Source organism: Mytilus galloprovincialis, chromosome 14 (assembly GCF_965363235.1).
Source record: "Mytilus galloprovincialis chromosome 14, xbMytGall1.hap1.1, whole genome shotgun sequence".
Taxonomy (NCBI): Eukaryota; Metazoa; Mollusca; class Bivalvia; order Mytilida; family Mytilidae; genus Mytilus; species Mytilus galloprovincialis.
The window spans coordinates 34077705-34100599 of NC_134851.1; the positions used below are offsets into that span (position 1 = coordinate 34077705).

General features: G+C 30.9%; 1 protein-coding gene across 1 annotated transcript; it reads right to left on the reverse strand.

The window, feature by feature from the left end:
- Positions 1–3168: 3168 nt before the first annotated feature.
- LOC143059455 (uncharacterized) lies at positions 3169–22700 on the reverse strand. The gene is made up of 9 exons (XM_076232957.1): positions 22643–22700; positions 21143–21183; positions 18548–18650; positions 17677–17982; positions 16236–16354; positions 13525–13702; positions 6078–6194; positions 5410–5588; positions 3169–4695 (listed from the first exon to the last, which is right to left on the reverse strand). The coding sequence occupies exons 1-8, from the start codon at positions 22698–22700 to the stop codon at positions 5422–5424; spliced, it is 1089 nt and encodes a 362-aa protein (XP_076089072.1). The 3' UTR covers positions 3169–4695; positions 5410–5421.
- Positions 22701–22895: the final 195 nt, after the last annotated feature.

The window sequence follows — 22895 nt, forward strand, 5'->3', positions numbered from 1 at the left end:
TTATACTGTCAGCCAGACCATCGTGTTGAAGATCATCGTCGTCCTCACTATCGAAGTTTGTATGGTTTTGCACTAGCAATTTTGGGGGCCCTTTATAACTTTTTGTTCGGTGAGAACCAATGCTCCGTGTTGAAGGCAGTACATTGACCTTTAATTGTTTACTTTTATAAATTGTTATTTGGATGGAGAGTTATCTCATTGGCACTCACACCACATCTTCCTATATCTATATGTATAAATCTAAGTTCATATATGCTTGAACAATAATATAGGAGGAAGGACCTTAGTTTCAATTATGTATATATGAACACGAGACGAGGATTACGACCATAAGTGAAATAAAGATAATTTCGTATGTCCAAAAGTATTATATGTTAGTTCTATAGATTATTTATCATTGCGTTCACATTTCATCTTTTATAAATTTGTATTACAGCATATACACGTCAGAAACTGACGATACTCAAGATAGATATAATGCATGCAGCTTTGTTTGTTAATTGTACTGTTGGTTTTAGGCCCAATTGACATATTCTCAAACTCTCTGGTATTTTGTAATGGTTCTTTCATTTGATAAACAGTCTTCCTTATTTGTAGGAAAATACTTTAAATAAAGTAAAAACGTAAATTCATCATGACATTTTATTATAAATATAAAAAAAAATATGATTAATGAAAGAATTTAATATTATTTTGAACGTATAACAAAATAAAATTCTACAAATGTTAAAAAAGACAACAAATCTATGATTGCTATAGCCATTTTGCTGCCAATTTATTATAAACGTATTTTGAACGTATAACAAAATAAAATTCTACAAATGTTAAAAAAGACAACAAATCTATGATTGCTATAGCCATTTTGCTGCCAATTTATTATAAACGTATTTTGAACGTATAACAAAATAAAATTCTACAAATGTTAAAAAAGACAAAAAATCTATGATTGCTATAGCCAATTTGCTGCCAATTTATTATAAACGTATTTTGAACGTATAACAAAATATACTAATTCCAAATTCAAAATGGAAGAATTCATATCAATTGACAAAATCAAAAGCTCACACACATCAAACGAGCTGACAACAACTCTCGTATTCATAACTAAGTACATGTATTTTCTTATTTAGAAAATGGTGAAGAGCTTCTTGTTCCACTTTTTGTTTGTTTTTGACAAAAAAATGTATGCATCAATTTCAAATATTTACAGTTGATGAAGATAATTAAAGAAAATCTGGTTCATATGAACACAATTGATTAAGAAAAAAATTTAATTTGCTTAAATATAAACATGATTAAATACATCAAAGGGGTATATAAAACGTATATCTATATTATTACATTGTTGGCATTAAATATGCTAAAATGTAGAGTCATATAGGAATGTTGAATACTCTTAATTCAACAATAATAAACCAATTTTCTCCCACAATACCTGACAAAACCTAATGCAGTGGTGCATCATTATTTACAGAATTGTAAATAAATAAAACCGTATTATATATAATTCATTTTTAGTAGATGTCAATTAATGATCAGCGTTTAATTTCTTAATCTCATATATTCCGATAGTATCTAGGGAACTTACTCTAAATCTTAAAGCTTTATGGGCTACAGCCTTAGCTGTAATATATTCGAAAGGTGTATGATATCATAAAAATAATTAAAATTTAACTCAAAAGTAAAGAAAATATGATGATACTGAAACGTAGATGAAATGTTTAACTATTTTAAGGAATATAAATAATTTATGAATACGCCTAATAATTTTACGAGCTATTACATTTTAAGCAAGTCGATGTTTTGATTAATACGTTATATTTTGCTAGGTTATAAATACAGGTTTTGCTTCACAGGTTACAAATGTTGATAAAAAAATGCGTATAAAAACAATCACTTTTTTTTTCCAAAACTGATATATTTATATAACAGCGACTGCAGCTTTTGAAAAACTAAATATATACACATTAACAACAACAAAAATAAAACTTAACTTCTAATCATCAAAAATCGCAAAAAAAACATACCAAAAAAAATCAAACAAATATTAACAGCAAGATAAATAACGACTAAACAATTACCAAGTTGCAAAGCAATGTACATGAGAGAAATGAACAATATTAAACATGCTAAAGTATGGTCATAATCATTAGTTGAAAACAAACATGACAAACAGGCAATGTCATTGCAAAACAAGAAAAGCGACGAAAGACATACAAAAGTACACAACATAGAAAACAAAAGACTGTGTCACACGAATTCCACAAAAAAACGTGTGTTGACACAGGTGTTTCGGAAGGATGACCTTATCCTGCACCCAATTTGACATCTCGTATGTTACTTCAATAAAATGCGTCGATTGGTTGAGTGAACGTTTGTTTGATGTTTAACACCACGTTTAGTACTTTCTAGGTATTTGGTTGTGATCATTATGTATTGTTTCCGGAAACCGGAGTACCAAGAGAAAAACACCAACTATCGGTAAGAAAACTGCCACTCTTAGTCAACTATTTGATGTAAAGGAAGCAAAAAAAAAATGAAAATAACTTGAGCTAGACACAATAAATTACTTCATTAATTTTTGGCATATTCTTTTTACCCCTTTATATTGAACATTTGATTCCATGAATTACAAATTAATGTAAAAAACAAAGGATTTTTATAAAACGGATAAATATATATTTTGATACAATACTGACGTTAAATATGCATACATTTTGTAAATAGAGAGTGCTGTTAATTTAACAATTATTAACCAATTTTCTACCCCAATAACTGACAATGCATAATGTTGTTGTTCATCATTATTTACAAAAACGTAAATAAATAGATCTGTTTGATATATTATCATTTTTATTTTGATATAAATTAAAAATCGGCGTTTTTTCTGAATCTCATATATTCCAATTGTATCTAGGAGATTTACTCTAAATCTTAAAGTGTAATGGGATACAGCCTTAGCTGTATTATATTCATAAGGTGTATAATATCATTACAATTGAAATTGAAATCAAAACTGAAAAAATAGAATAATACTGAAACAATGATGAAAACTATTTAAGGAATATCAATAATTTATGAATACGCCAAATAATTTTATGAATAGAGGCAACAGTAGTATACCGCTGTTCAAAACTCATAAATCCATGGACAAAAAAAATCGGGGTAACAAACCAAAACTCAGGGAATCTCATTAAATACAAGAGGAGAACAACGATACAACATCAAAATGCAACACACACAGAAACGTACCAAGCACCAGACAAAATCCCACGAGAACAACAAACATAACATTAAAACCAAACACATGAATTTGGATAGACAAGTACCGTGACATGTCTTACGATTATGTGAACATACACTCAAAATAAGAAAACAAACGATCGACACAACGTTAAAATGTAACACACACAGAAACGAACTAAAATATAACAATGACCATATTCCTGACTTGGTACAGGACATTTTTGACCTATTTCATTTTAAGCAAGGCGTAGTCTTGATTCATAAGTTATATTCTGCTAGGTTATGAATAGACGTTTTGCAACACATGTTACAAATGTTGATAAAAAATGGTGCATATGAAAACAATCACTTTTTTCCCAAACTGATGTATATAACTGGAACGGGCGAAACTGTTTTTGAAAACCCATATTTACACATAACTGTCAAAAAATAAAAATAAACTACTCTAGTTTTGAATAAAATAGAAAAATACTATGCATTTTAAATATCAATTAAGATGACGAATCATCAAAAATCGCAAAAAAACCTTTAAAAAATCAAACAAATATTAACAGCAAGATAAAATAAAGACTAAACAATAAACAAGTTGCAAAGCAATGTACATGAGAGTCTATTTAACAAAACGAAACTTGAATATTTCATATTCATAAGTAAGAGAAATGAACAATACTAATGTATGGTCAAAATCATAACAAGAAAGCGACGAAAGACAGACAACAGTACACGACATAGAAAAACAAAAGACTGAGTCACACGAATCTTACAAAAAAACGTGTGTTGTCACAGGTATTTCGGAAGGATACCCATATATCTTGCACTCAACTTGACATCCCTCATTTAACTCCTATTAAATGCGTTGATTGGTTGAGTGAGCGGTTATTTGATCTTTAACACCACTTTTAGCACTATCTTGGTATTTCGTTTATGATCATTATTTAGTGTTTCCGGAAGCCGGAGTACCAAGAGAAAAACACCAACCATCGGTAGAAAAACTGCCAATTAGTCAATTATTTGATATTAAAGAAAATCAAACAAATTAAGATAACTTGAGCAAGAAAAATTATTTATGAATTGTTTTGGCATATCCTTTTTTCTCTTTTGATCATTTAATTCCATTAATTTCAAATGTAAAAATGATTATTCGTGACTATTGATGTCACCGTTGGGATTTTTTTTATTTGTTTGGTGATCGTATTCGCGGTTATCTTGATTGGTGTGGGTTTTTTCTATAATAACTGTTTTCCCTGTTATTTTTTTATCCTTTAGAAATAGTACATTTTTTCAAAAAACCATTTGACAATTATGAACAACTTAAAAATATATCACTTTCCATGGAACTGTTTTCTGAAATCCTTTCAGTGTTATCTCCTAATTCCACTCGATGCTCGGAAGTTCTTATTAGAAAATTTACCATTATTTCTTCTCTCGTCTTACTTTTGCGTTCTTCAACTATACAAACAACAGAAAAATAGTCAGAAAAATTTTACTCAAACTATTACGCTCTGTCTATATATGCTTACAATCAAATATATGTTGATACAATGCTTATTGTTGTATACTGTAACATGTGTTACTTAAACGGCAACAAATGTTTAAAAGACTCCGAATCACATATACGTTGATCATCTGTTTATTGTTTAAAAACTTTACGGCGGTAGATTCTGATCTAGGTACTAGTCTGACAATACGGATATTTTTTTATTTGACATTTGCTGTAATGCATTTTCGAAATCATTTCAAACTAATTAATGTATCTCTCTAATGCATAGTTTTGATTTTCTGACCAGACTTGTCTTTTTTCATGTCGTCTTAGTCTTTATCAACGTTTTGGCTTTTTTGACCTCATATTAACTAAGCCACCAGAATCAATATAGAAACTTTTTTGTCCAAATGTCATCTGCTGTAGTAGAGTGTTTACCGTATATATTTTAAAATGCCTTTTTTATCATTTTTTATTTTGTTTTCGTTTTCTCATTGACTTACACGCCTCATATCGTTGATTTTAATAGAAACCTATATTAACATATGTCCAATGAAGGGAATTTTGCACCAAAGTATCGCATTCCTCTTATTCCACAAAAAAAATTATTTCACAACTGTATTAGTGACATACATTGAACTTGATAACATGTAACAGTGAATAGTTAACGTAATAAAACCTACCTTTCTCGCTACTTAGGCATAATTCACCATTGAGACATGTTCCGATTGATCTACGTTTTCATTTGGGGAATTGCTGGTTGTACTAGACCTCATTCTGCTATTTAATTTGCTTCCACTATTCTTTGTTATACAACAGGACAATCTCAATGGTTCACAAAATGTAAATTCCCACTCGTGGTCTGTATGATAAAAAAGAAAACCCTTTTTTGTAAATGATAAATTGATTCCAGTATGTTGTTTTATTATTCATATACGTCATTCATATTTATTTTGCATAACAACATGTTCAAATGAAATTTACTTTCATGCTTGTCACCTAGCGAATTAGAAAGCTTAAAGAAACTTTAATGAAAGATGAAACTAGTTAGTTGTGACCATTACATACACAGCTACTTTTGCATCGGTACTATTTCTGTACTTAAAATCTGTAGTACTAAGTAGAATTAGATCGACATTTGTTTTATATAAAAAAAAAATGCAATTACAGAATTGTTCAACTCGGTTACAAATGGAAATTTTTGTATTTTTAAGTATCAAATCCTTCGCAATATCACTTGATACAGCATGACACCAGATAACAAACTGAGTTTACATTGTCATGATTGTCACAATTAGTCACTTTTTTCAGGAAACATCTCTAGATAATAATAGAATAGTATTATACTTACCATCTTTATGTGATCTATTCGTTAGTTTCGAGATTATCGAAATTAAAATAAATATTATCAGTATTATTGGCAACAAAGTACCGAGTAATATTAATCCTAATTCTTTTGATGAACTGTCTGGAAAAAGAAGAATGAGATTACATATTTACTGAAACTGTTAGTTTTGCGGTTTCAATCCAGATGTAATGGATATAACTATTCAGAACAAGACGAAACCAATTATCGTGAGCAGTTTATGTAACCAATGACAAGCTGTTTTGTGTAAGTGCAGCTTAATTCTCAAATTATGCAACGAGGGATTTCTGCTTTATAAATAATGTTATATTATTAAACTGCAGTAAGCATCTTGTCCTCAGTGGCACAATACTTGATAAGGAATACATAATGTTTCGTTAAAAACAAAATTGTAGTCGTTTAACGTGTTATATATGCGATGTATAATTATGGTCTGTACACAATTGGTTACTGAAATTTATCTGATATTCAATTCGTTTCTCAGACAATTTGCTTCACTTTTTCTTAAATTCAGAGTCTACGAGTGCACTTCGTACACATACAGTATTCAAACAATTTAGATAATACCAATTGCGATAACATTTGTTTAGTATGTATTATTATGAACATGTTTAGATTTTCACCGAACAAGCACACTGTTCAGATACATTGACTTAAGTAGGGTACACAAAAAAGCAACCTAAATTATGGAATGCAAATACTACCTTGCCACCTGAAATAAAAGTCTTCATCCTGTCGATAAACACAATTATAAACTTGGATATGCAATTATGTATCGTTTCACGGTATGTTTCGTAGTTTATTCTTATAAGAAATGTAATGGTCCGAGACCACAATTGTCGTCCCTTGATTTTCGTTGTTCACAAATATAGTCCCTAGTGTTGACAGTGGGTTACTTGCCATTAATTTTTATACCCCTTCCAAATTTATTTCTCCATGTTAAATGCCTCAAATTGCAAGTAAGGGGGGGGGGGGTGAAATTACACTGTAAAAAAATTTGGGTCCAGAATTTTAAAGGAAAGTAGTGATTTGGTCCAACTGAAAAAAGGTTGAAAATTAGCACTTCGGAAGCTGTCAAAAGATTTCAAGACGTCCTAAACACAAAATTGTCCATATTTTGAGTTAGAGACGATGAAGTTTTCTATAATTTTGATATAATTTGTCCCAAAAGTAGTACAACACACTGTACAAGTTTCTTTGAGAAAGCGCAGGTGGGATTTTTTTTATTTTCATTTATGTTCTAAAAGAAATGCACTACGAAATAATTGTGTTCTCGGACCTAATAGAAGTGTGATGAACTGGCTATTTCTGTTAAGTGTAGTTTATACAGTATTTTATTCGAAAACATTAAATTGGACAACAGGCATAGTCTATTTAAATATTCTACCTCTCGATCAACTGTATTTGCCATCGTATCTGCTCAAATACAAACTAACCACGAATTACAACAGGGCCAATATAGATAGAGTCAGTAAATAACACTATATTATTAAACAGAAAAAACACTGTCATCTTTCTTTAATATCGACAATATATACTGAGATATATTATTAATTAACAATGACTTAGATACAAGTCCTTCCATCTATGTAAAATTGATGTTAATGCATTGGTTTTGTAGTAGTTATAAGATGAGTTTGATGCTGCAATTTTTTTTCAAATTTCTTTCAACAATGGGTTCGGTTATTTTTTTATTTCGTAATTTTATACATAGTTTAAACGAAGAGTTTCTTTTCAAGACAGTATCAAAATAACACAAAATATCTGAAAACGTTTAAATTGAAAATAAATAAAAGCCAAATAGTAACAATCATTTGTGATTTATAAACAAAATTCGGTTTTTTAATTGATACTCATACAAAGGCTTCACAGAGAAACGTTATATTTCTTCAAAGCAGTAATATATAAAAGGCTATGATTTAAAGTAACGGACATAATCACAAAAACTTTACTTGGATGAATTATCTATGCAAATGAGGAAAGGATTGCATTGTTTTGCGGACATCCAAACGTTACTAACATTCTTAAGTCGATATTTAATCTATCACAATAAAATTGGGAATGGAAATGGGGAATGTGCCAAAGAGACAACAACCCGACCATAGAAAAAAACAAAAGCAGAAGGTCACCAATATGTCTTCAATGTAGCGAGAAATTCCCGCACCCAGAGGCGTCCTTTAACTGGCCCCTAAACAAATATATACTAGTTCAGTGATAATGAACGCCATACTAATTTCCAAATTGTACACAAGAAACTAAAATTAAAATAATACAAGACTAACAAAGGCCAGAGGCTCCTGACTTGGGACAGGCGCAAACATGCGGTGGGGTTAAACATGTTTGTGATATCTCAACCCTCCCCCTATACCTCTAGCCAATGTAGAAAAGTAAACGCATAACAATACGCACATTAAAATTCAGTTCAAGAGAAGTCCGAGTCTGATATCAGAAGATGTAACCAAAGAAAATAAACAAAATGACAATAATACATACATAACAACAGACTACTAGCAGTTAACTGACATGCCAGCTCCAGACTTCAATTAAACTGACTGAAATATTATGATTTCATCATATGAACATCAGGCACAATCCTTCCCGTTAGGGGTTTAGTATCATACCATCATAACATATATGAGAAGAACATAACCCGTGTCAAAAAGACAACAACCCGACCATAGAACAGACAACAGCAGAAGGTTACAAACAGATCTTCAATGCAGCGAAAAATTCCCGCACCCAGAGGCGTCCTTCAGCTGGCCCCTTGACAAATTAATATCCTAGTTCAGTGATAATGAACGCCATACTAAACTCCAAATTGTACACAAGAAACTAGAATTAAAAATAATACAAGACTAACAAAGGCCAGAGGCTCCTGACTTGGGACAGGCGCAAAAATGCGGCGGGGTTAAACATGTTTATGATATCTAAACCCTTCCCCCATACCTCTAGGCAATGTAGAATAGAAAACGCATAATAATACGCACATTTAAATTCAGTTCAAGAGAAGTCCGAGTCTGATGTCAGAAGATGTAACCAAAGAAAAAAAAACAAAATGACAATAATACATAAATAACAACAGACTACTTGCAGTTAACTGACATGCCAGCTCCAGATTTCAATTTAACTGATTGAAAGATTATGTCTTCATCATATGAATATCACGCACAATCCTTCCCGTTATGGGGTTTAGTATCATACCATCATGAGAAGAACGTTACCCGTGCCATGCCAACAACTGATTTTGAAATAAATGTGTTTAGTTCCGATGCAAAGACCCTATAAGTGAATCAATATTAACGCCAACATATGCAATCTTTAATGACCTGACAACAGTATCGTAACTATATCCCTTCTTAATAAGTCTATTCAAAGGTTTTGTTAGTTTTTGAGGTGAATACTGACACCTTTGTGCTTTATAAAGAATATTTCCATAAAAAATTGGATGTGAAATACCTGAACGTATAAGCAGTCTGCATGTTGAGCTATATTTACGAATGATGTCCTTATACTGATGATAAAATTTAGTAAATGTTTTGACTAGTTTGTGATATCGAAAACCCTGGTGTAATAATTTTTCAGTAATACATAAATTTCTCTCGTTAAAATCTAAAACATTGTTACATACACGAGCGAATCGTACAAGTTGAGATATATAAACACCGTAAGATGGTGACAGCTTTCCGTTAGTGATATAGATATCAAGATCGAGGAAAGGGCAGTGGTCATTGTTAGTATTAGCTTTATTTAAAGTAAGTTCAACAGGATAAATTTCTTTAATATACATACTGAAGTCGTCATTATTGAGAGCCAAAATATCATCCAAATATCTAAAAGTATTATTAAATTTGTTTATCAGATGTTGTTTCGATGGGTCTTTGCTTATTTTTGTCATAAATTGTAACTCATAGCAATACAAAAACAGGTCCGCAATAAGTGGTGCACATTTAGTCCCCATTGGAATTCTGATAATCTGACGATATACGGAATCCCCAAAGCGAACAAAAATGTTATCTAGTAAAAATATAAGGGCATATATAGTATCAAAGCATTTCCAATTGACATAGTTTTTTTGTTTATTTTATTACTGTAACATCACAATAAGAACCAATAGTGCAATGATGTCATTTACGCCGGTTTACCATAGAGGTAACTCGTTCAATACAAAAAATGAGATAAGTTTCTACAAGGAGTTGAGGTATTAAACCACCTATTCACCCACTCCAACTTATAACATATATAAAATAGCCCTTCCCTGACAAAAAATGTCATTGTTTACTTAAACTAACAGCAATAATTACAAATATTAAACATTAAATTTTGCAAAATAAAGAAATATTAAGTTTTACCATTTTTAATCTATTATTCAGGATAAGTAAGCTCCATATGATATTTACTTTAGATGTTAGTTGACATCGACATCAGATTGGTGGTGTTTAAATACAAGTCTTCAGAAGATGGGCAAAATATATCAGAGGGACAGTCATACTCATAGATAAAAAATAAACTGGCAACGCCATGGATAAAAAACAAAACATTTTAAACATTGATTAAAAATTGGTATATGAGAAGGTTATCAAGTACTAATCAGGACATACCTCGCTTCCATAAAATACAAATAGAAAAGCTGTAGAAAATGAAAATTTTGTTCGAAAAATTTAATTGTTTGAAATTGGTGATCTGAAAACGTTACATTTACTTATGACTTAAGATGTCTACAAATCTTTCTTTTAAGAAGATTTAACTATGAACAAAGACTTCAGATATCATACAAGATTTAACTTTGGACCCCAATTTGGACCAACTTAAAACTGGCACAAAATCAAAAATAGTAATACATAATTAAGATTAAGAATATGGAATTGAATACGACTTTTGTTAAATTCAATGAACCACTTGGACTCTAAGGTAGACGAAAATACAAACTGGTCACATAATCAAAAATCTTATACACGGTTAAATTTCGCATATCAAGGTACATGAATGTATTCTTATAATATTTGATTTTTTAGATAAAACAAAAGATTTTGTACCCTTTGGACCTTAAGGAGTACAAATTCCAACAGATCCTTCCAAAGTAGAAAAATAGAATACACAAGTATACTCTGTTATCAAAGAACACCAACAAGGTCAAAATCTAAAATATAAATATACGTCTAGATTTATCATATCAAAGAACCTCGAAACTTCAAGACTTTGACTTAAGGTTCATATAAATTGCCCAAGAAATAAGCATGAATACAAAGTATTACGCAAGTTTTGTATATACCACTTTCCTTTCATGTTAGGGTTTTAACCCACTATATCAATCCCAAGCGACTAATTAAGGTACAGACGCTTGTGGTACAATTTAATGGGGATCCCAAGATTTAAGACTCAAGTTATTGTCCAGAAACTAGAATTTCTTGCCCTTATACCTAAACAATTCGGACCATGCTCCCAAAATAATCCCAACAATCAAATTGTGGTACGTAACCTTGTACTATAATTTCATGGAGATTCATTCACTCATACTCAGCTTATTGTTTGCCAAAACATTTTCATCGAACACTCTGCAGTCATCTCCATAATATAATATCCACACGTCATCACTAATCCCTGTGAATTGCAGATTTGTTGAAATTTGAAGTGATTATTATATAAGAAGTAGTACTAGATTCAACATTAAACCTGAAGTATATGACCGTGACATGTTTTAACTAGGCTCTCACAAGGTGCCGACCAAACATGAAGTAGTAGAGTAGAAGTCCGTGACAAAAAGTTCAAAGTATATGGAAACAGAAAATGCCTTAGAAAAGACTGACATACATATTAATTATTGGACCAAAAAAAATACGGATTGTTGCAATTTATCTCTTATTGCTATAGTAAGCAATCTTTAGAATATTTGGGCGAATAAAAGATAAAACAAAAACTAATAAAGAAAAATATAAAGAAATCTTTCAGATTTTCCCTGCTAATCATGAAAGATATTGAATATGTGTCCGTTATGTACAGAGAAGCCATTGAAAATGTATTTCATGAAATTCATGTAATTGTTTGAACAATACCGATGTAAATTTTAACCTGAATTACCTTCAGTTATATTTTATGACAGTAAATCTGAGAACTGGAACACTCTCATGGAAAAGTAACTTTAACATTTACCAAATGTATAATGTGTGCATTATCATTATTAACATTGGCAACAGCTTGATTTGAAATACAAGCCAAACATTTCACCAATGTAGCCTTAACAGAAACCCTTGGTGTATGCACAAGCGACTGAAAGGATCTGGATTTCAATCTGCTTTCCTAAAAAATAGAAATAAAAGGTATAATGGCTATTGTTAAATAATTTGACATTTCGAAATAGAATACATGTTCGACATCCAAATGTATCGTTATCCTCTGTATTTTGTAATCATTATCACATGTAAACTGCAATTTGTTCATTGCAAAATCAAGAATGCGAACAGATTTTCTCCCTGGCCAATCCCGTAATAAAATTAAGAATATGAATGGGCAATGTGCAAAATAGACAAAAACCCAAACAAAGAGCCGAAAACAGCCAAAGGCCACCAATTGGTATTCAAAATAACCGAAGGCGGACTTTTTCACTAAAATAAATCGCTAGTTCAGTGAAAATGGACGTCAATTTAAACTCCAAAACATATAAGTGAACTTATTTTGAAATAATATAAAAGACTAACAACAGCAAGACGCTTCTTACTTGGGACAGTTGCAAAACTGAGTCGGGGTTAAACATGTTTTGTGAGTTCTCAACCCTCCCCTATACCTTTGTAGAATAAATAAACACTCAACAAAACGCACAGCAAAAATCATTTAAAAAGAATTGGTATCAAAAGAAACTAAGCAAAATGACAATGATACATACTAACATAAACGGTACCAATTTTCTGCACCAGATAAGCATTTCGACAATTAATGTCTCTTTAGAGTTCTTCGCGACCGAAACAAATTAACCAAGGACCTATATTAGATGCTAAAATGGCCTCAATTAAACTGATTATTAGATTATGTCTTCAATATTTGAAAATTAAGGACAATCCCTTCCCGTTAGGGGTTCAAATCATCATAAAATATATAAGTCGAACATAACCCGTACCATGCTTGCAACTGATTTATTTCCGATGCAAAGACCCTATTAAACATGCCTTCAATTCCAGAATTCTAACAAAAAACTCCTCCGTCGCTTTTGCTTAATTTTTAAAACAAAATCATTTTACATATTCAAAAGTGTTTGAAGAAAGATACTTTAAGAACCAGAAGTGGTATGTTTCCTTGAGTCACAATCTTTTGTTTTACAATGAAAAAAGAATAATTGGTTTATTTCCAGCAATGTGTTATTGATTTCGTCAGATGGTGAATAAAGTAATATCAGCAATACTACCGTTATTGTCTAAATAGTAAAACAAACTTGTATAAATACCTTTTAATGAGCATTCCCGGAGATCTTTTGTTGGAATCGTATACTCGTGTATCAATTTACATTTTACTATGACTTTCTCATTGCACGGTAATCTTTTTGAAGATTTTTGGCGCAAAACTACCTCATAATAGTTTCTAGAGCTTTTGGATGATGTTATATTGAAAGAAAAGATTGAACCCTGAAATATTTCAAATACTAATTTCAAAATGTACATAAATGCATTTTCGATCGGAATAACAAGATTTCGATTTTCCTCGATGTCTCTTAGCTCCTATTGAAATTCTGGCTTCTTATATTCATGAACTATACGATATGATTGTGAGGCCTATGTTTCTTAAAAGTTTTACTCAGATCACCTTGTCTCTATGTATATGTTTATGAACAAAATCGTAATCTTAGTTTATAAGATTTTACAATTTTGTCAAATGCTTGCAAGAAAATGCCAGATAAGACAAACAGTTGTAAAAACCTATAAATAACACATAGGTAAGAAGAGAAATAAGCATGTTTACAAAGTATTACAAAAGTTTTGTTTTTTACCACTTTTCCTTTCAGGTTTGAGATTGAACCGAGTTGGCAATAACTAGTCGAGGGGTAACAATGTATTATATAATTATCCTCTTAGGTATGTGATACTTATATTACTATACTGAATGTTAAATTATTATTGTTTTTATTGTTTAATTTGAGTAGATAACTATGATGGCACGTACACAACAGTTATGAGAGACACATAACAGAAGAGAACCAAGACCCTTTTTTTTTAGAGTCAATAAAAAAGTTCAAAAAATAGACCCTAGGCGTTGTCTTATACCCTATTGATTTTTGATTAGTCTACACGAGAGGGTGACTTTTGAAAAATTGTCTCCTTCTGAGCCAAAGGATACAGTAAATAATCTCCTTCGTATTATCAAATCAAAATCTAGCAAATTGACTTGCAGTATAATAAATATAAATACATGACTTATCATGCAAGGTCTTAGTAACCATTTGAGCTTTAGACATGACTGATGATAATTAAAAAATATGACTTTTTGTGACTGTGATTTAAAGTTATGACGACGAGGGTTGGATGTTGCTGAAGAGAACAAATTAACTACAAGAATGTACAAGTTCAGGTAAACAACAAAAAGTTAAATTAAAAGTAAAATAACAAAGAAAACAAACTGCATGGAAAGGTATATACGGAAAGTTCCATATGAAATATAAAAAATCAAACGGCTCAAACGTAACGAACGAAAGGAAAACAACTGTCATATTTCTAGGCCTGAATTGGTCAGCTCAATTTTTTTTTGTTAAGAAACTGGTGGGTAAAACCTTGTGGTAGATAGAGGGAATAAAAAATTCAGTGTATATGGCTGAAAATGTCATCCTCCGTACTGAATTGTTCTCGATTTATTTTAGGTTATATTCTTGCCACTTTGGATTAATGTGTTTCTGTTTGTTCGACTTCAAAGTAAGCAAAAGAGTAAAATCGTCATTGAATTTTTCATAGAAAACATCATTTGATTCATATTGCTAACAACATATCGACAGTGTGACAAATTGATTGTGTCTTCTTTAGTTTTCTATGTTGTGTCGTGTGTACTATTGTTTTTCTGTTTGTCTTTTTTATTTTTAGCCATGACGTTGTCAGTTTGTTTTAGATTTATGAGTTTGACTGTCCCTTTGGTATCTTTCGTCCCTCTTTGATTTATTTGACATAAAAGACTCAATAAAAAACTATATATAAATGCTAAAAAGTGTATAAATTGCGTCACCTTTCAACTCTATCTTCAATAATATATTCAAATGTATGTTTATTTTGGGTTATATGACCATCGGCAGATTTCGGAGGTCTGGACTAAAATTCAAACGAAATGTTGATACACATTATCGAGCCAGTACATTGTCAACTATTTATTTCAGATTTTCTATAAACAGAACAAATCTCGCAACCCATGACTTACATGATACAAAAATGCATCAGCATGCAGTGACGACCATTTGGTGGTCTCTGGCTGTTGTCTGCTCTTTGGTCGGGTTGTTATCTCTTTGACACATTCCTCATTTCCATTCTCAATTTTCTTTCATTTTCTTATTACAAAAACATAGGATATATTTCTTTCGAACACACAGTCTGACATCAAAGTAAATTTGCATTGATTATTCAATAGGAAATTGGTGAACTGCGCTGGGCAATCATTCAATGAATTCGTTTGTTGCATTTATTTCAGAAAGACTATTCTTTAGATTGACTAAGCAAAGCCAACATTTGGGAGGAGAAATTTTTCTGCAATAATCCAATTGACTATCTGCCGTGGATTTTTGTTCGAAGAAAATCCCATGTTCGTGTTATAAATCAAGTAATAACACACATATAACTAGATAGTTGTTCAACACTTAAAAAGTCTTTGAACGGATTACGCTTCATTTCGGAGTTCCGATAGCAGGTTTCACATCGTCAATCGAGAGTGGCAATATATTTCAAAACTTTACGGTAAAATATATTCAACTTGATCAATTTAAAACAAAGTCAAGGGGTTTGTCTATAGCATCCATAGTCAAATATAGCCAGCGGAAGTCAAACAGACACAAATTATTTACATCATTAATCAAAATTGTGCATTATATTTTGTTTGATTTGAATGATCTTAAGGAGGTATTTTTTAAATATTCTAACGGAAGTCTGAATTCCCTTTCTATTAACATGCCTTTACTTATTAACTTACCCCAATTAAAGCAATACATCTAGGCAATGGGAATACTTTCTTAAAGTGCAGATTGATAGTTAAACGTTGATCGGTTTCGTTTGTATGTATAATAGCTCTAACTTCTTCATCTGGAGGATCTAAAATCATGAGGACATTAAGTTTGTGAATGTTTGTTTGACATTCTAATCATGTATTCTGTTAATCTGTCATAGCACTAATTTTCTTATGCCACTTTCATTTAAAAAAAAACAGCTTTTTTATATATATGGCAAAATCAAGAGTACTTTATTCAAATGATTTGCACCACGTGACTTTGTCCCTTTTGATCAAATTAACTCCCTTAGCTTAAGATTGAAAATATAATTTATTTTAGATTTACGGATAATCCAGTCCTTTTCCGTCATATATCTAAAACTAATCTATCCTTAAAAACTTCCTTTGGCAGATATTTACAAAAAATGTTGTATATTTCTAAGGGAAAATGCTTAAAATTTAACTTTCTACCAAATGGGAAGGTTGAAATCACCATGTTTTCAAAATAATTTGGCATGTAAGTTAAAAGTTATTTAACTTTTAAATTAAACCTACAAGGTGTTTCCCTGTATGCGAACAAATCATGAATAAAATCTTCTTGATACGTATTTCTGTTTCGAATCTTGCTATTTTACGATTTTCCTTTATTCTATATGATCTTATATAGCAATAATACTATGGTTACCCATCCGATTTTTACTCTTCAAAGACCGAAAGATTTCAGAGTAGACTATGTCCATTTGTACACGGACAAAAACCTTTAAACATGTACATTCACCTATATATATATATGCGAACAAATTGTTTATTCGACATTGGCATATTGGCATTTTTATTTAAGGAGCTTATATAATCCTATTGTAATGGCTGACGTCATGATAAGGCAAAAAGGCCGCTATGCAAATTAGCAAATTATCCCACATTTTGCCATTTGTATATTTCACCACTAATAGATATTATCAAATCTTTTTGAATCGATATGACCTGGAAGTCATTTCTAAAAAAAAGAGAAAAGAAAACGGTATCGGTTCTATATATTATCAAACTATTTGAAATATTAAATTCTGCTGATGGTTTTTATCTTTTGTCTCATTTTTTTCACTGCATCATGGAAACTTGTTTAGATTAGAAATGTAAGATTGTCTTTCATGAACAACTTTATTAAAAGGTGTTGTTTTTGCATTCATTGACTGACTTCAAAATAAAATTGACATACGGTTATTTTAGCAAAGCAGAAACAGTTAAGATCATATCAAAATCCAACGATTACTTTTAAACGTCTATTTTGGTTGCTTTGATATATATTGTTTGCACTATAGTAGATGTTCAACCAACATCACTCTTTATACATGCATGTATATGTATATTACCATACTTGTCCCAATATGAGCTACGATAAGATATGCAATTATGTCTGTATACTTACATTCGAAGTGCTCCTTTGTCGATTTGATGCTTTTTGCATGTGATTCGAACCCGTACCGGCATTGGTATTTGTAGTTTACATCCGCCTCTGTTACATTTCTAATATGAAGTATAAATTGGTTCCCAGATTGTAAGGTCTCTTTGTACTTAGCAGAATCAATAGGATGACCATTGTAACAGATCAGATCTGGTCCTTTAGACCACTGTCTCGTCAATTTAACATTAATATTGTCTATGCCATGAACTGTACACGCAATGCTTATATTCTGATTAATGCGTACTATTTCAGGTTGGAAATTTAGTGTTACTAAAAATAGATAAAATTAAGACTAAATAACGAGCTAAGCTTTTTGATATCAGATTTTACAGTTGGTTTTTATTCATTAAACGGTCATGACTCTAACAAAAATGCATTGTTGCCTAGTGTCGCATCTATAAGTCTAAGAATTTAATGCAAACCCCTTAAGAGTGGATCAGAACAGTATCTGATTTGGACATTGGACTACATATATGTTATTATTGAACCTCGATCTTTCAATCAAAGCTGATATAAGAAAACTCCCGAGAGATGATCTCTCGTTAAATTTTCTATTTTTAAGCACTGCAAATACATAGCTAATTATTAAACTTTTAAGTTGAAATATACACATGATACCATTGATTTTTTTATTTTTTTTTTTGTAGTTTCTTTTTTATTTTCATACTCTTTTCCTACTTTGCTTCGGTAAAATATATTTATAACCATTTTTGATTACTTTCCTTTAGTTTAATAGGTCTTGTCTTCATTGCAATGAATATGCTGTTTTCAGAGTATTTAAATTTATTATCATTATAATTTTATCATGAATTTAAACCTGCAGTAAATAACATACCATATGCATGCACTGTAGACATCGCAATATTCATTAATGCAAACACCGAGAAAAAGCAAGATTTATATGAAGGAAGTTGAATAACGTCCATTTTATCGAATACCTATTAAGATATAGATAAAAATTACATTAAGTACATGAAGTTTAAATCCAGGTATAAACATACTTATATTCATATCAAACTGTAAATCATATATATTTTTTAACATGTTAGTTATCAAGTACAGTTGTTACATATCTTTTATGATTTTTTCAGTCAGTCAAGTTCACGTCTGAATACATAAGATAGGAAAGTTTATCATGTATATATACAGGTAATATAATCTATTGATTTTATTAACATAGCAGACCTAAATTTGAGATTGCTCCAAGTTTTTATGAAGGAGTTCTTGTTAGTCTTGCTTTAGTTTTCTAACGTTTTGTTTAAATATTTTTTTTTTATTATTTTTCAATGTCTGTGATTTGATGTCGGTAAAAGTCTATTCAATGTCATAAATAAAGACAACAGTATTATACCGCTGTTAATGATATTTGATATAATGAAAACAAATTATTTCAATTCAAAATTTCACAGTCATTCAAATTTTAAATGAAAATAGGCTGAAAGCCTGCATTAACTCCATATAGGAGTTATTATTTCAAAAGAATGACATTTCTTTTACCAATTTTAACATATCTGAAATTACCTAATCTAAAAGTGTATTTTTGTGGCAGGGATTTAAATAAATACCCTGCCCACTCTGTATTTCTGCTTTGTATCTACCTGATGAGTTAAGATCTTTTAACTAATGTTTAATTGTGTTTCTATGTTTGACTGTTACACTTCTGGTCCAGGTTAGGTGAGGGATGGTGCCTTTAAACTTGTTTAACCCCGCCACATTATTTATTTTTCTGTTCAAGGTCGGGAGGTTGTAATTTGGTCGTTGTCGTTTGTCGCTGTATATAATATTTGTTTTTCATTCATTATTTTTTATATAAATCAGACCGTTTGTTTTCTCGTTTGAATGGTTTAACATTTGTTTTTTCGGAACTTTTTTTAGCAGACTATGGGGTATGGGTTTTAACCATTGACGAGGAACATAAAATGTCCTATGGTTGTTTAAAATATCTGTGTAATTTGCTCTCTAGTGGAGAGTTGACTCATTGGCATTCATACCATATCTTATAATATTGTTTTTATATTTATAGTATATATGGTTCGTTTATTTTTGTAAAAATGGTTATCAAAGGTACCAGGATTATCAGTAAGTGATAAAACAAATATATAATTATAATATAGCCGTTCTAATTTATGACATGAAGTTTCAGTCTTTTCTTGTTACAGCAAAACATTATCGACGAGTGACGTAGTATTGGCGGATTCAGGTGGGAGGTTTCCGGGGATTCGAATTCCCCTTTGTCTCCCAATATGTTTATAACTATGTGAACTGTCCATGGTGTTGTGGGTATCGACTTTAAACAGTCAACAAAAGTTGTTTACCTATCATGTCTTTAATAAAGGCAACAGTAGTTTATCGCTGTTCAAAAGTCATAAATCGATTGCTTTGATACGATTATTTTTATTCATTGCATTGCTTATTTTTTTCAGAGATCAGTGAACTCGGTGCAATGTTTTAACACAGCTGTGTAAGTTCATACTTTACCATTAAAAGAAGGATAACGCTAACGAACATTATACAGATTTTGATTAGAAAAGTAAACCAGTGCGGGATTTCGAAGTTTTGATCCGCTACCCATGACAGGTAAGATGTAACTGCTGGCGTTAATGTTTACCTAATCATTTCTTGTTACAGTGAGCAATTTCTTGACTGATTGTTTTTATTAAGATTTTAAACAATGCACGGTTTTATTTTATATAACCAAATGTAGCTATAGTTACATGTAGTTAATTTAACTTTAGCATGTGTTTGTGTGTTCGACTTAATTAAAAACATATTTATTGGATTTTATAGATTAAGATTTTTTTTCAAAAGTACGCATTTAAAAATGCTATTGTCGTTTCTTCAATACTGCGTTCTCCATGCAATTATATACACATGTGATACTTTGATTGATATTGTTACAAACAATTCAAAGAAGTTTAGTTTAAAATAATTTGATAATGTTTACAATATTAGCTTGTAATTAACTTCAACAGTATAAATTTAAGGGCTTGCATTTTTAATAAAAAAAAATCAATCATAATAATCTAATTTTCGCGATCTGTGTGTATTTTTTAAAATTAATAACAGTGGTTTCAAGATGTGGGTGTGTTTAATAGGAACGCACAGTATACTACTAGTATCTAAAACTGTATTTAATAAAAATCATATTTCTCAGTAACAACATCTTGCGAAACATTAAGACAGTCTAAAAATGCTGTCATATACAAACCTAACGGAGCATAGACAAATCTGGTTGAAATCATATAAAGATTTTACAAATCAGCTTCTATAAACAAGCGTTGAGGAATAAAAATTATTCTAATTTGCTCTAATTATTGTCAATCGATTATTAGTTAACTGTAAAAGGCAATTTTTATTTAAAATCACATTAAGCAACAGTTTAGTTTAGTAAGTGTAGTATCTACCTTGAAAATTTGTGCATATCACATACCCTTGATTTCTTTTGATCCAGATCTTCAAATGTTAGTTTTACTGAAATATAAAATTTTATTGTATAATAAAGAATTGTAGATATTGTTTGGATTGTGTCCATTTCATTTTCATGCATGTTCAGGAGGAGAACGAATCATAAAAAAATGCAATAAGTTAGCGTCTGGGAAAGAATAAAAGCTTCACCAAAAAATTTGAACGAGGTTTGATAACATCAGTTGTATATGAAACAATCACCCTATTATAATTCACACATCATGCACATTACCACAAGAAAATTTCCTGCACACAAGTTATTGAAATTTTCTTAAACAAATAATATTTTGCAACTAAGAAAACATATGAATTCAAAAACGCTATGAAAATTAGAAAAACAATGACATAGGAATATCAAAAGTCACTTATTTCCATTACATTATAACTGGTATTTGCCAGAAAAAGTATTAATTTATGGCACAAATACAATATTCATAGTCGAATCCGAGGGACGGGGCCAGGGCCTCCCTTTTGTGGGAAAAAAATTGGTTGTTTAAAATGGGATTCCCTAAAACATGACTGGAGCGCCAGTGACATATTCAGAGGGAGGGTTCCGGGGGTTGTACAATTAATGCATTTGAATGTGGACATATAGTTCAACCCCCCTTTTATATTGGGTTGGAAACCCCCTTTTCAAAATGGCTAGATCCGCCCCTGAGCGGGAACTCTCTTATGGCAGCCAGAGGGTTCCTTTGTAGAAATTTCTGGATCCACCATTGATATAATCAATTTATTTTGAAATTGCCGCCAAAACATGCGTCGTTCAGACATGTTTAGCCTACGAAAATTCATGTCTTTGGAAGTAAAACATGTAAAAGTCATTATAAAAATCAAAACCAAAACAAATACATAAATATCCATATATTTGCAAACAGGTCTGAGCGTCATGTTTAACATTACAATTACATAAAACAATAATGCATGTGTACTCAAGAAAGAATTATAAGTTTACCTTAATTATATATCTGCAATCACCAATTCAAATTTAAATATATCGCGGCCAAGTGTGACTGAGTTTTTGAAAAACTGTTATTTATAGAAAAAAAATAACCTGGTTAGTAAACAAGTTTAAAAATAGATTTTAAAACCCCTCAGTTATGTATTGTATTTCCCGTTAGGTTCGTCCTCAAAAAGAGACAAGATCTCTGTATCAGTATACCGTAGTCTTGCGAACTATTTTAGTAAGTTTTCTTGCTGTTGGGACGTAACACAAAAACTCAGCATATATCATGCAATTAAGGTAAGTCTCTCTTTTTATCGAACCATTGATTTTTATCACATTTTCATTCAAACGTTAACATGGTTTAAACCAGGGTTTTATGTGGGATGTGTTCTACGTGTATTTGAAATTTCATATTCAAAATTCTTTATCCATTTGAATTTCATTTCGGAAATGGTAGTCAAATGATAATTTTCTCGCTTGATTTTGATTCGAAATAGCGGATATAATCTATATTTCAAATACGTGGTGTTCTAAATAACACCAGTCGTAATATTGTGCTTACTTCAAAACGATGATGCATACAACAAAGTCCGTGAAATGCATTTTTTATGTGTTTCCTACAAGAAGTTTAAGTTTCCGTAAGGTTTTCAATTTCCCACTCATTTTCTTCCTACATTGGTATAACAAATGAACACAAAAGGGAAATACCAAAGTACTATAATAAATACATTAGATTTTTGCAATGGCAACAACCTATGTCTTAATTTTATAGAAT

Bases quoted from the DNA above. Each gene is read 5' to 3' on its own strand.
- LOC143059455 (XM_076232957.1), bottom strand. From the start codon at position 22,700: ATGCATCATCGTTTTGAAGTAAGCACAATATTACGACTGGTGTTATTT. The intron at 16,355-17,676 runs GTAAGTATACAG...TCATGATTTTAG, and splicing joins GACAAAGGAGCACTTCGAAT to ATCCTCCAGATGAAGAAGTT. The intron at 13,703-16,235 runs GTAAGTTAATAA...GAAATATTTCAG, and splicing joins GATGTATTGCTTTAATTGGG to GGTTCAATCTTTTCTTTCAA.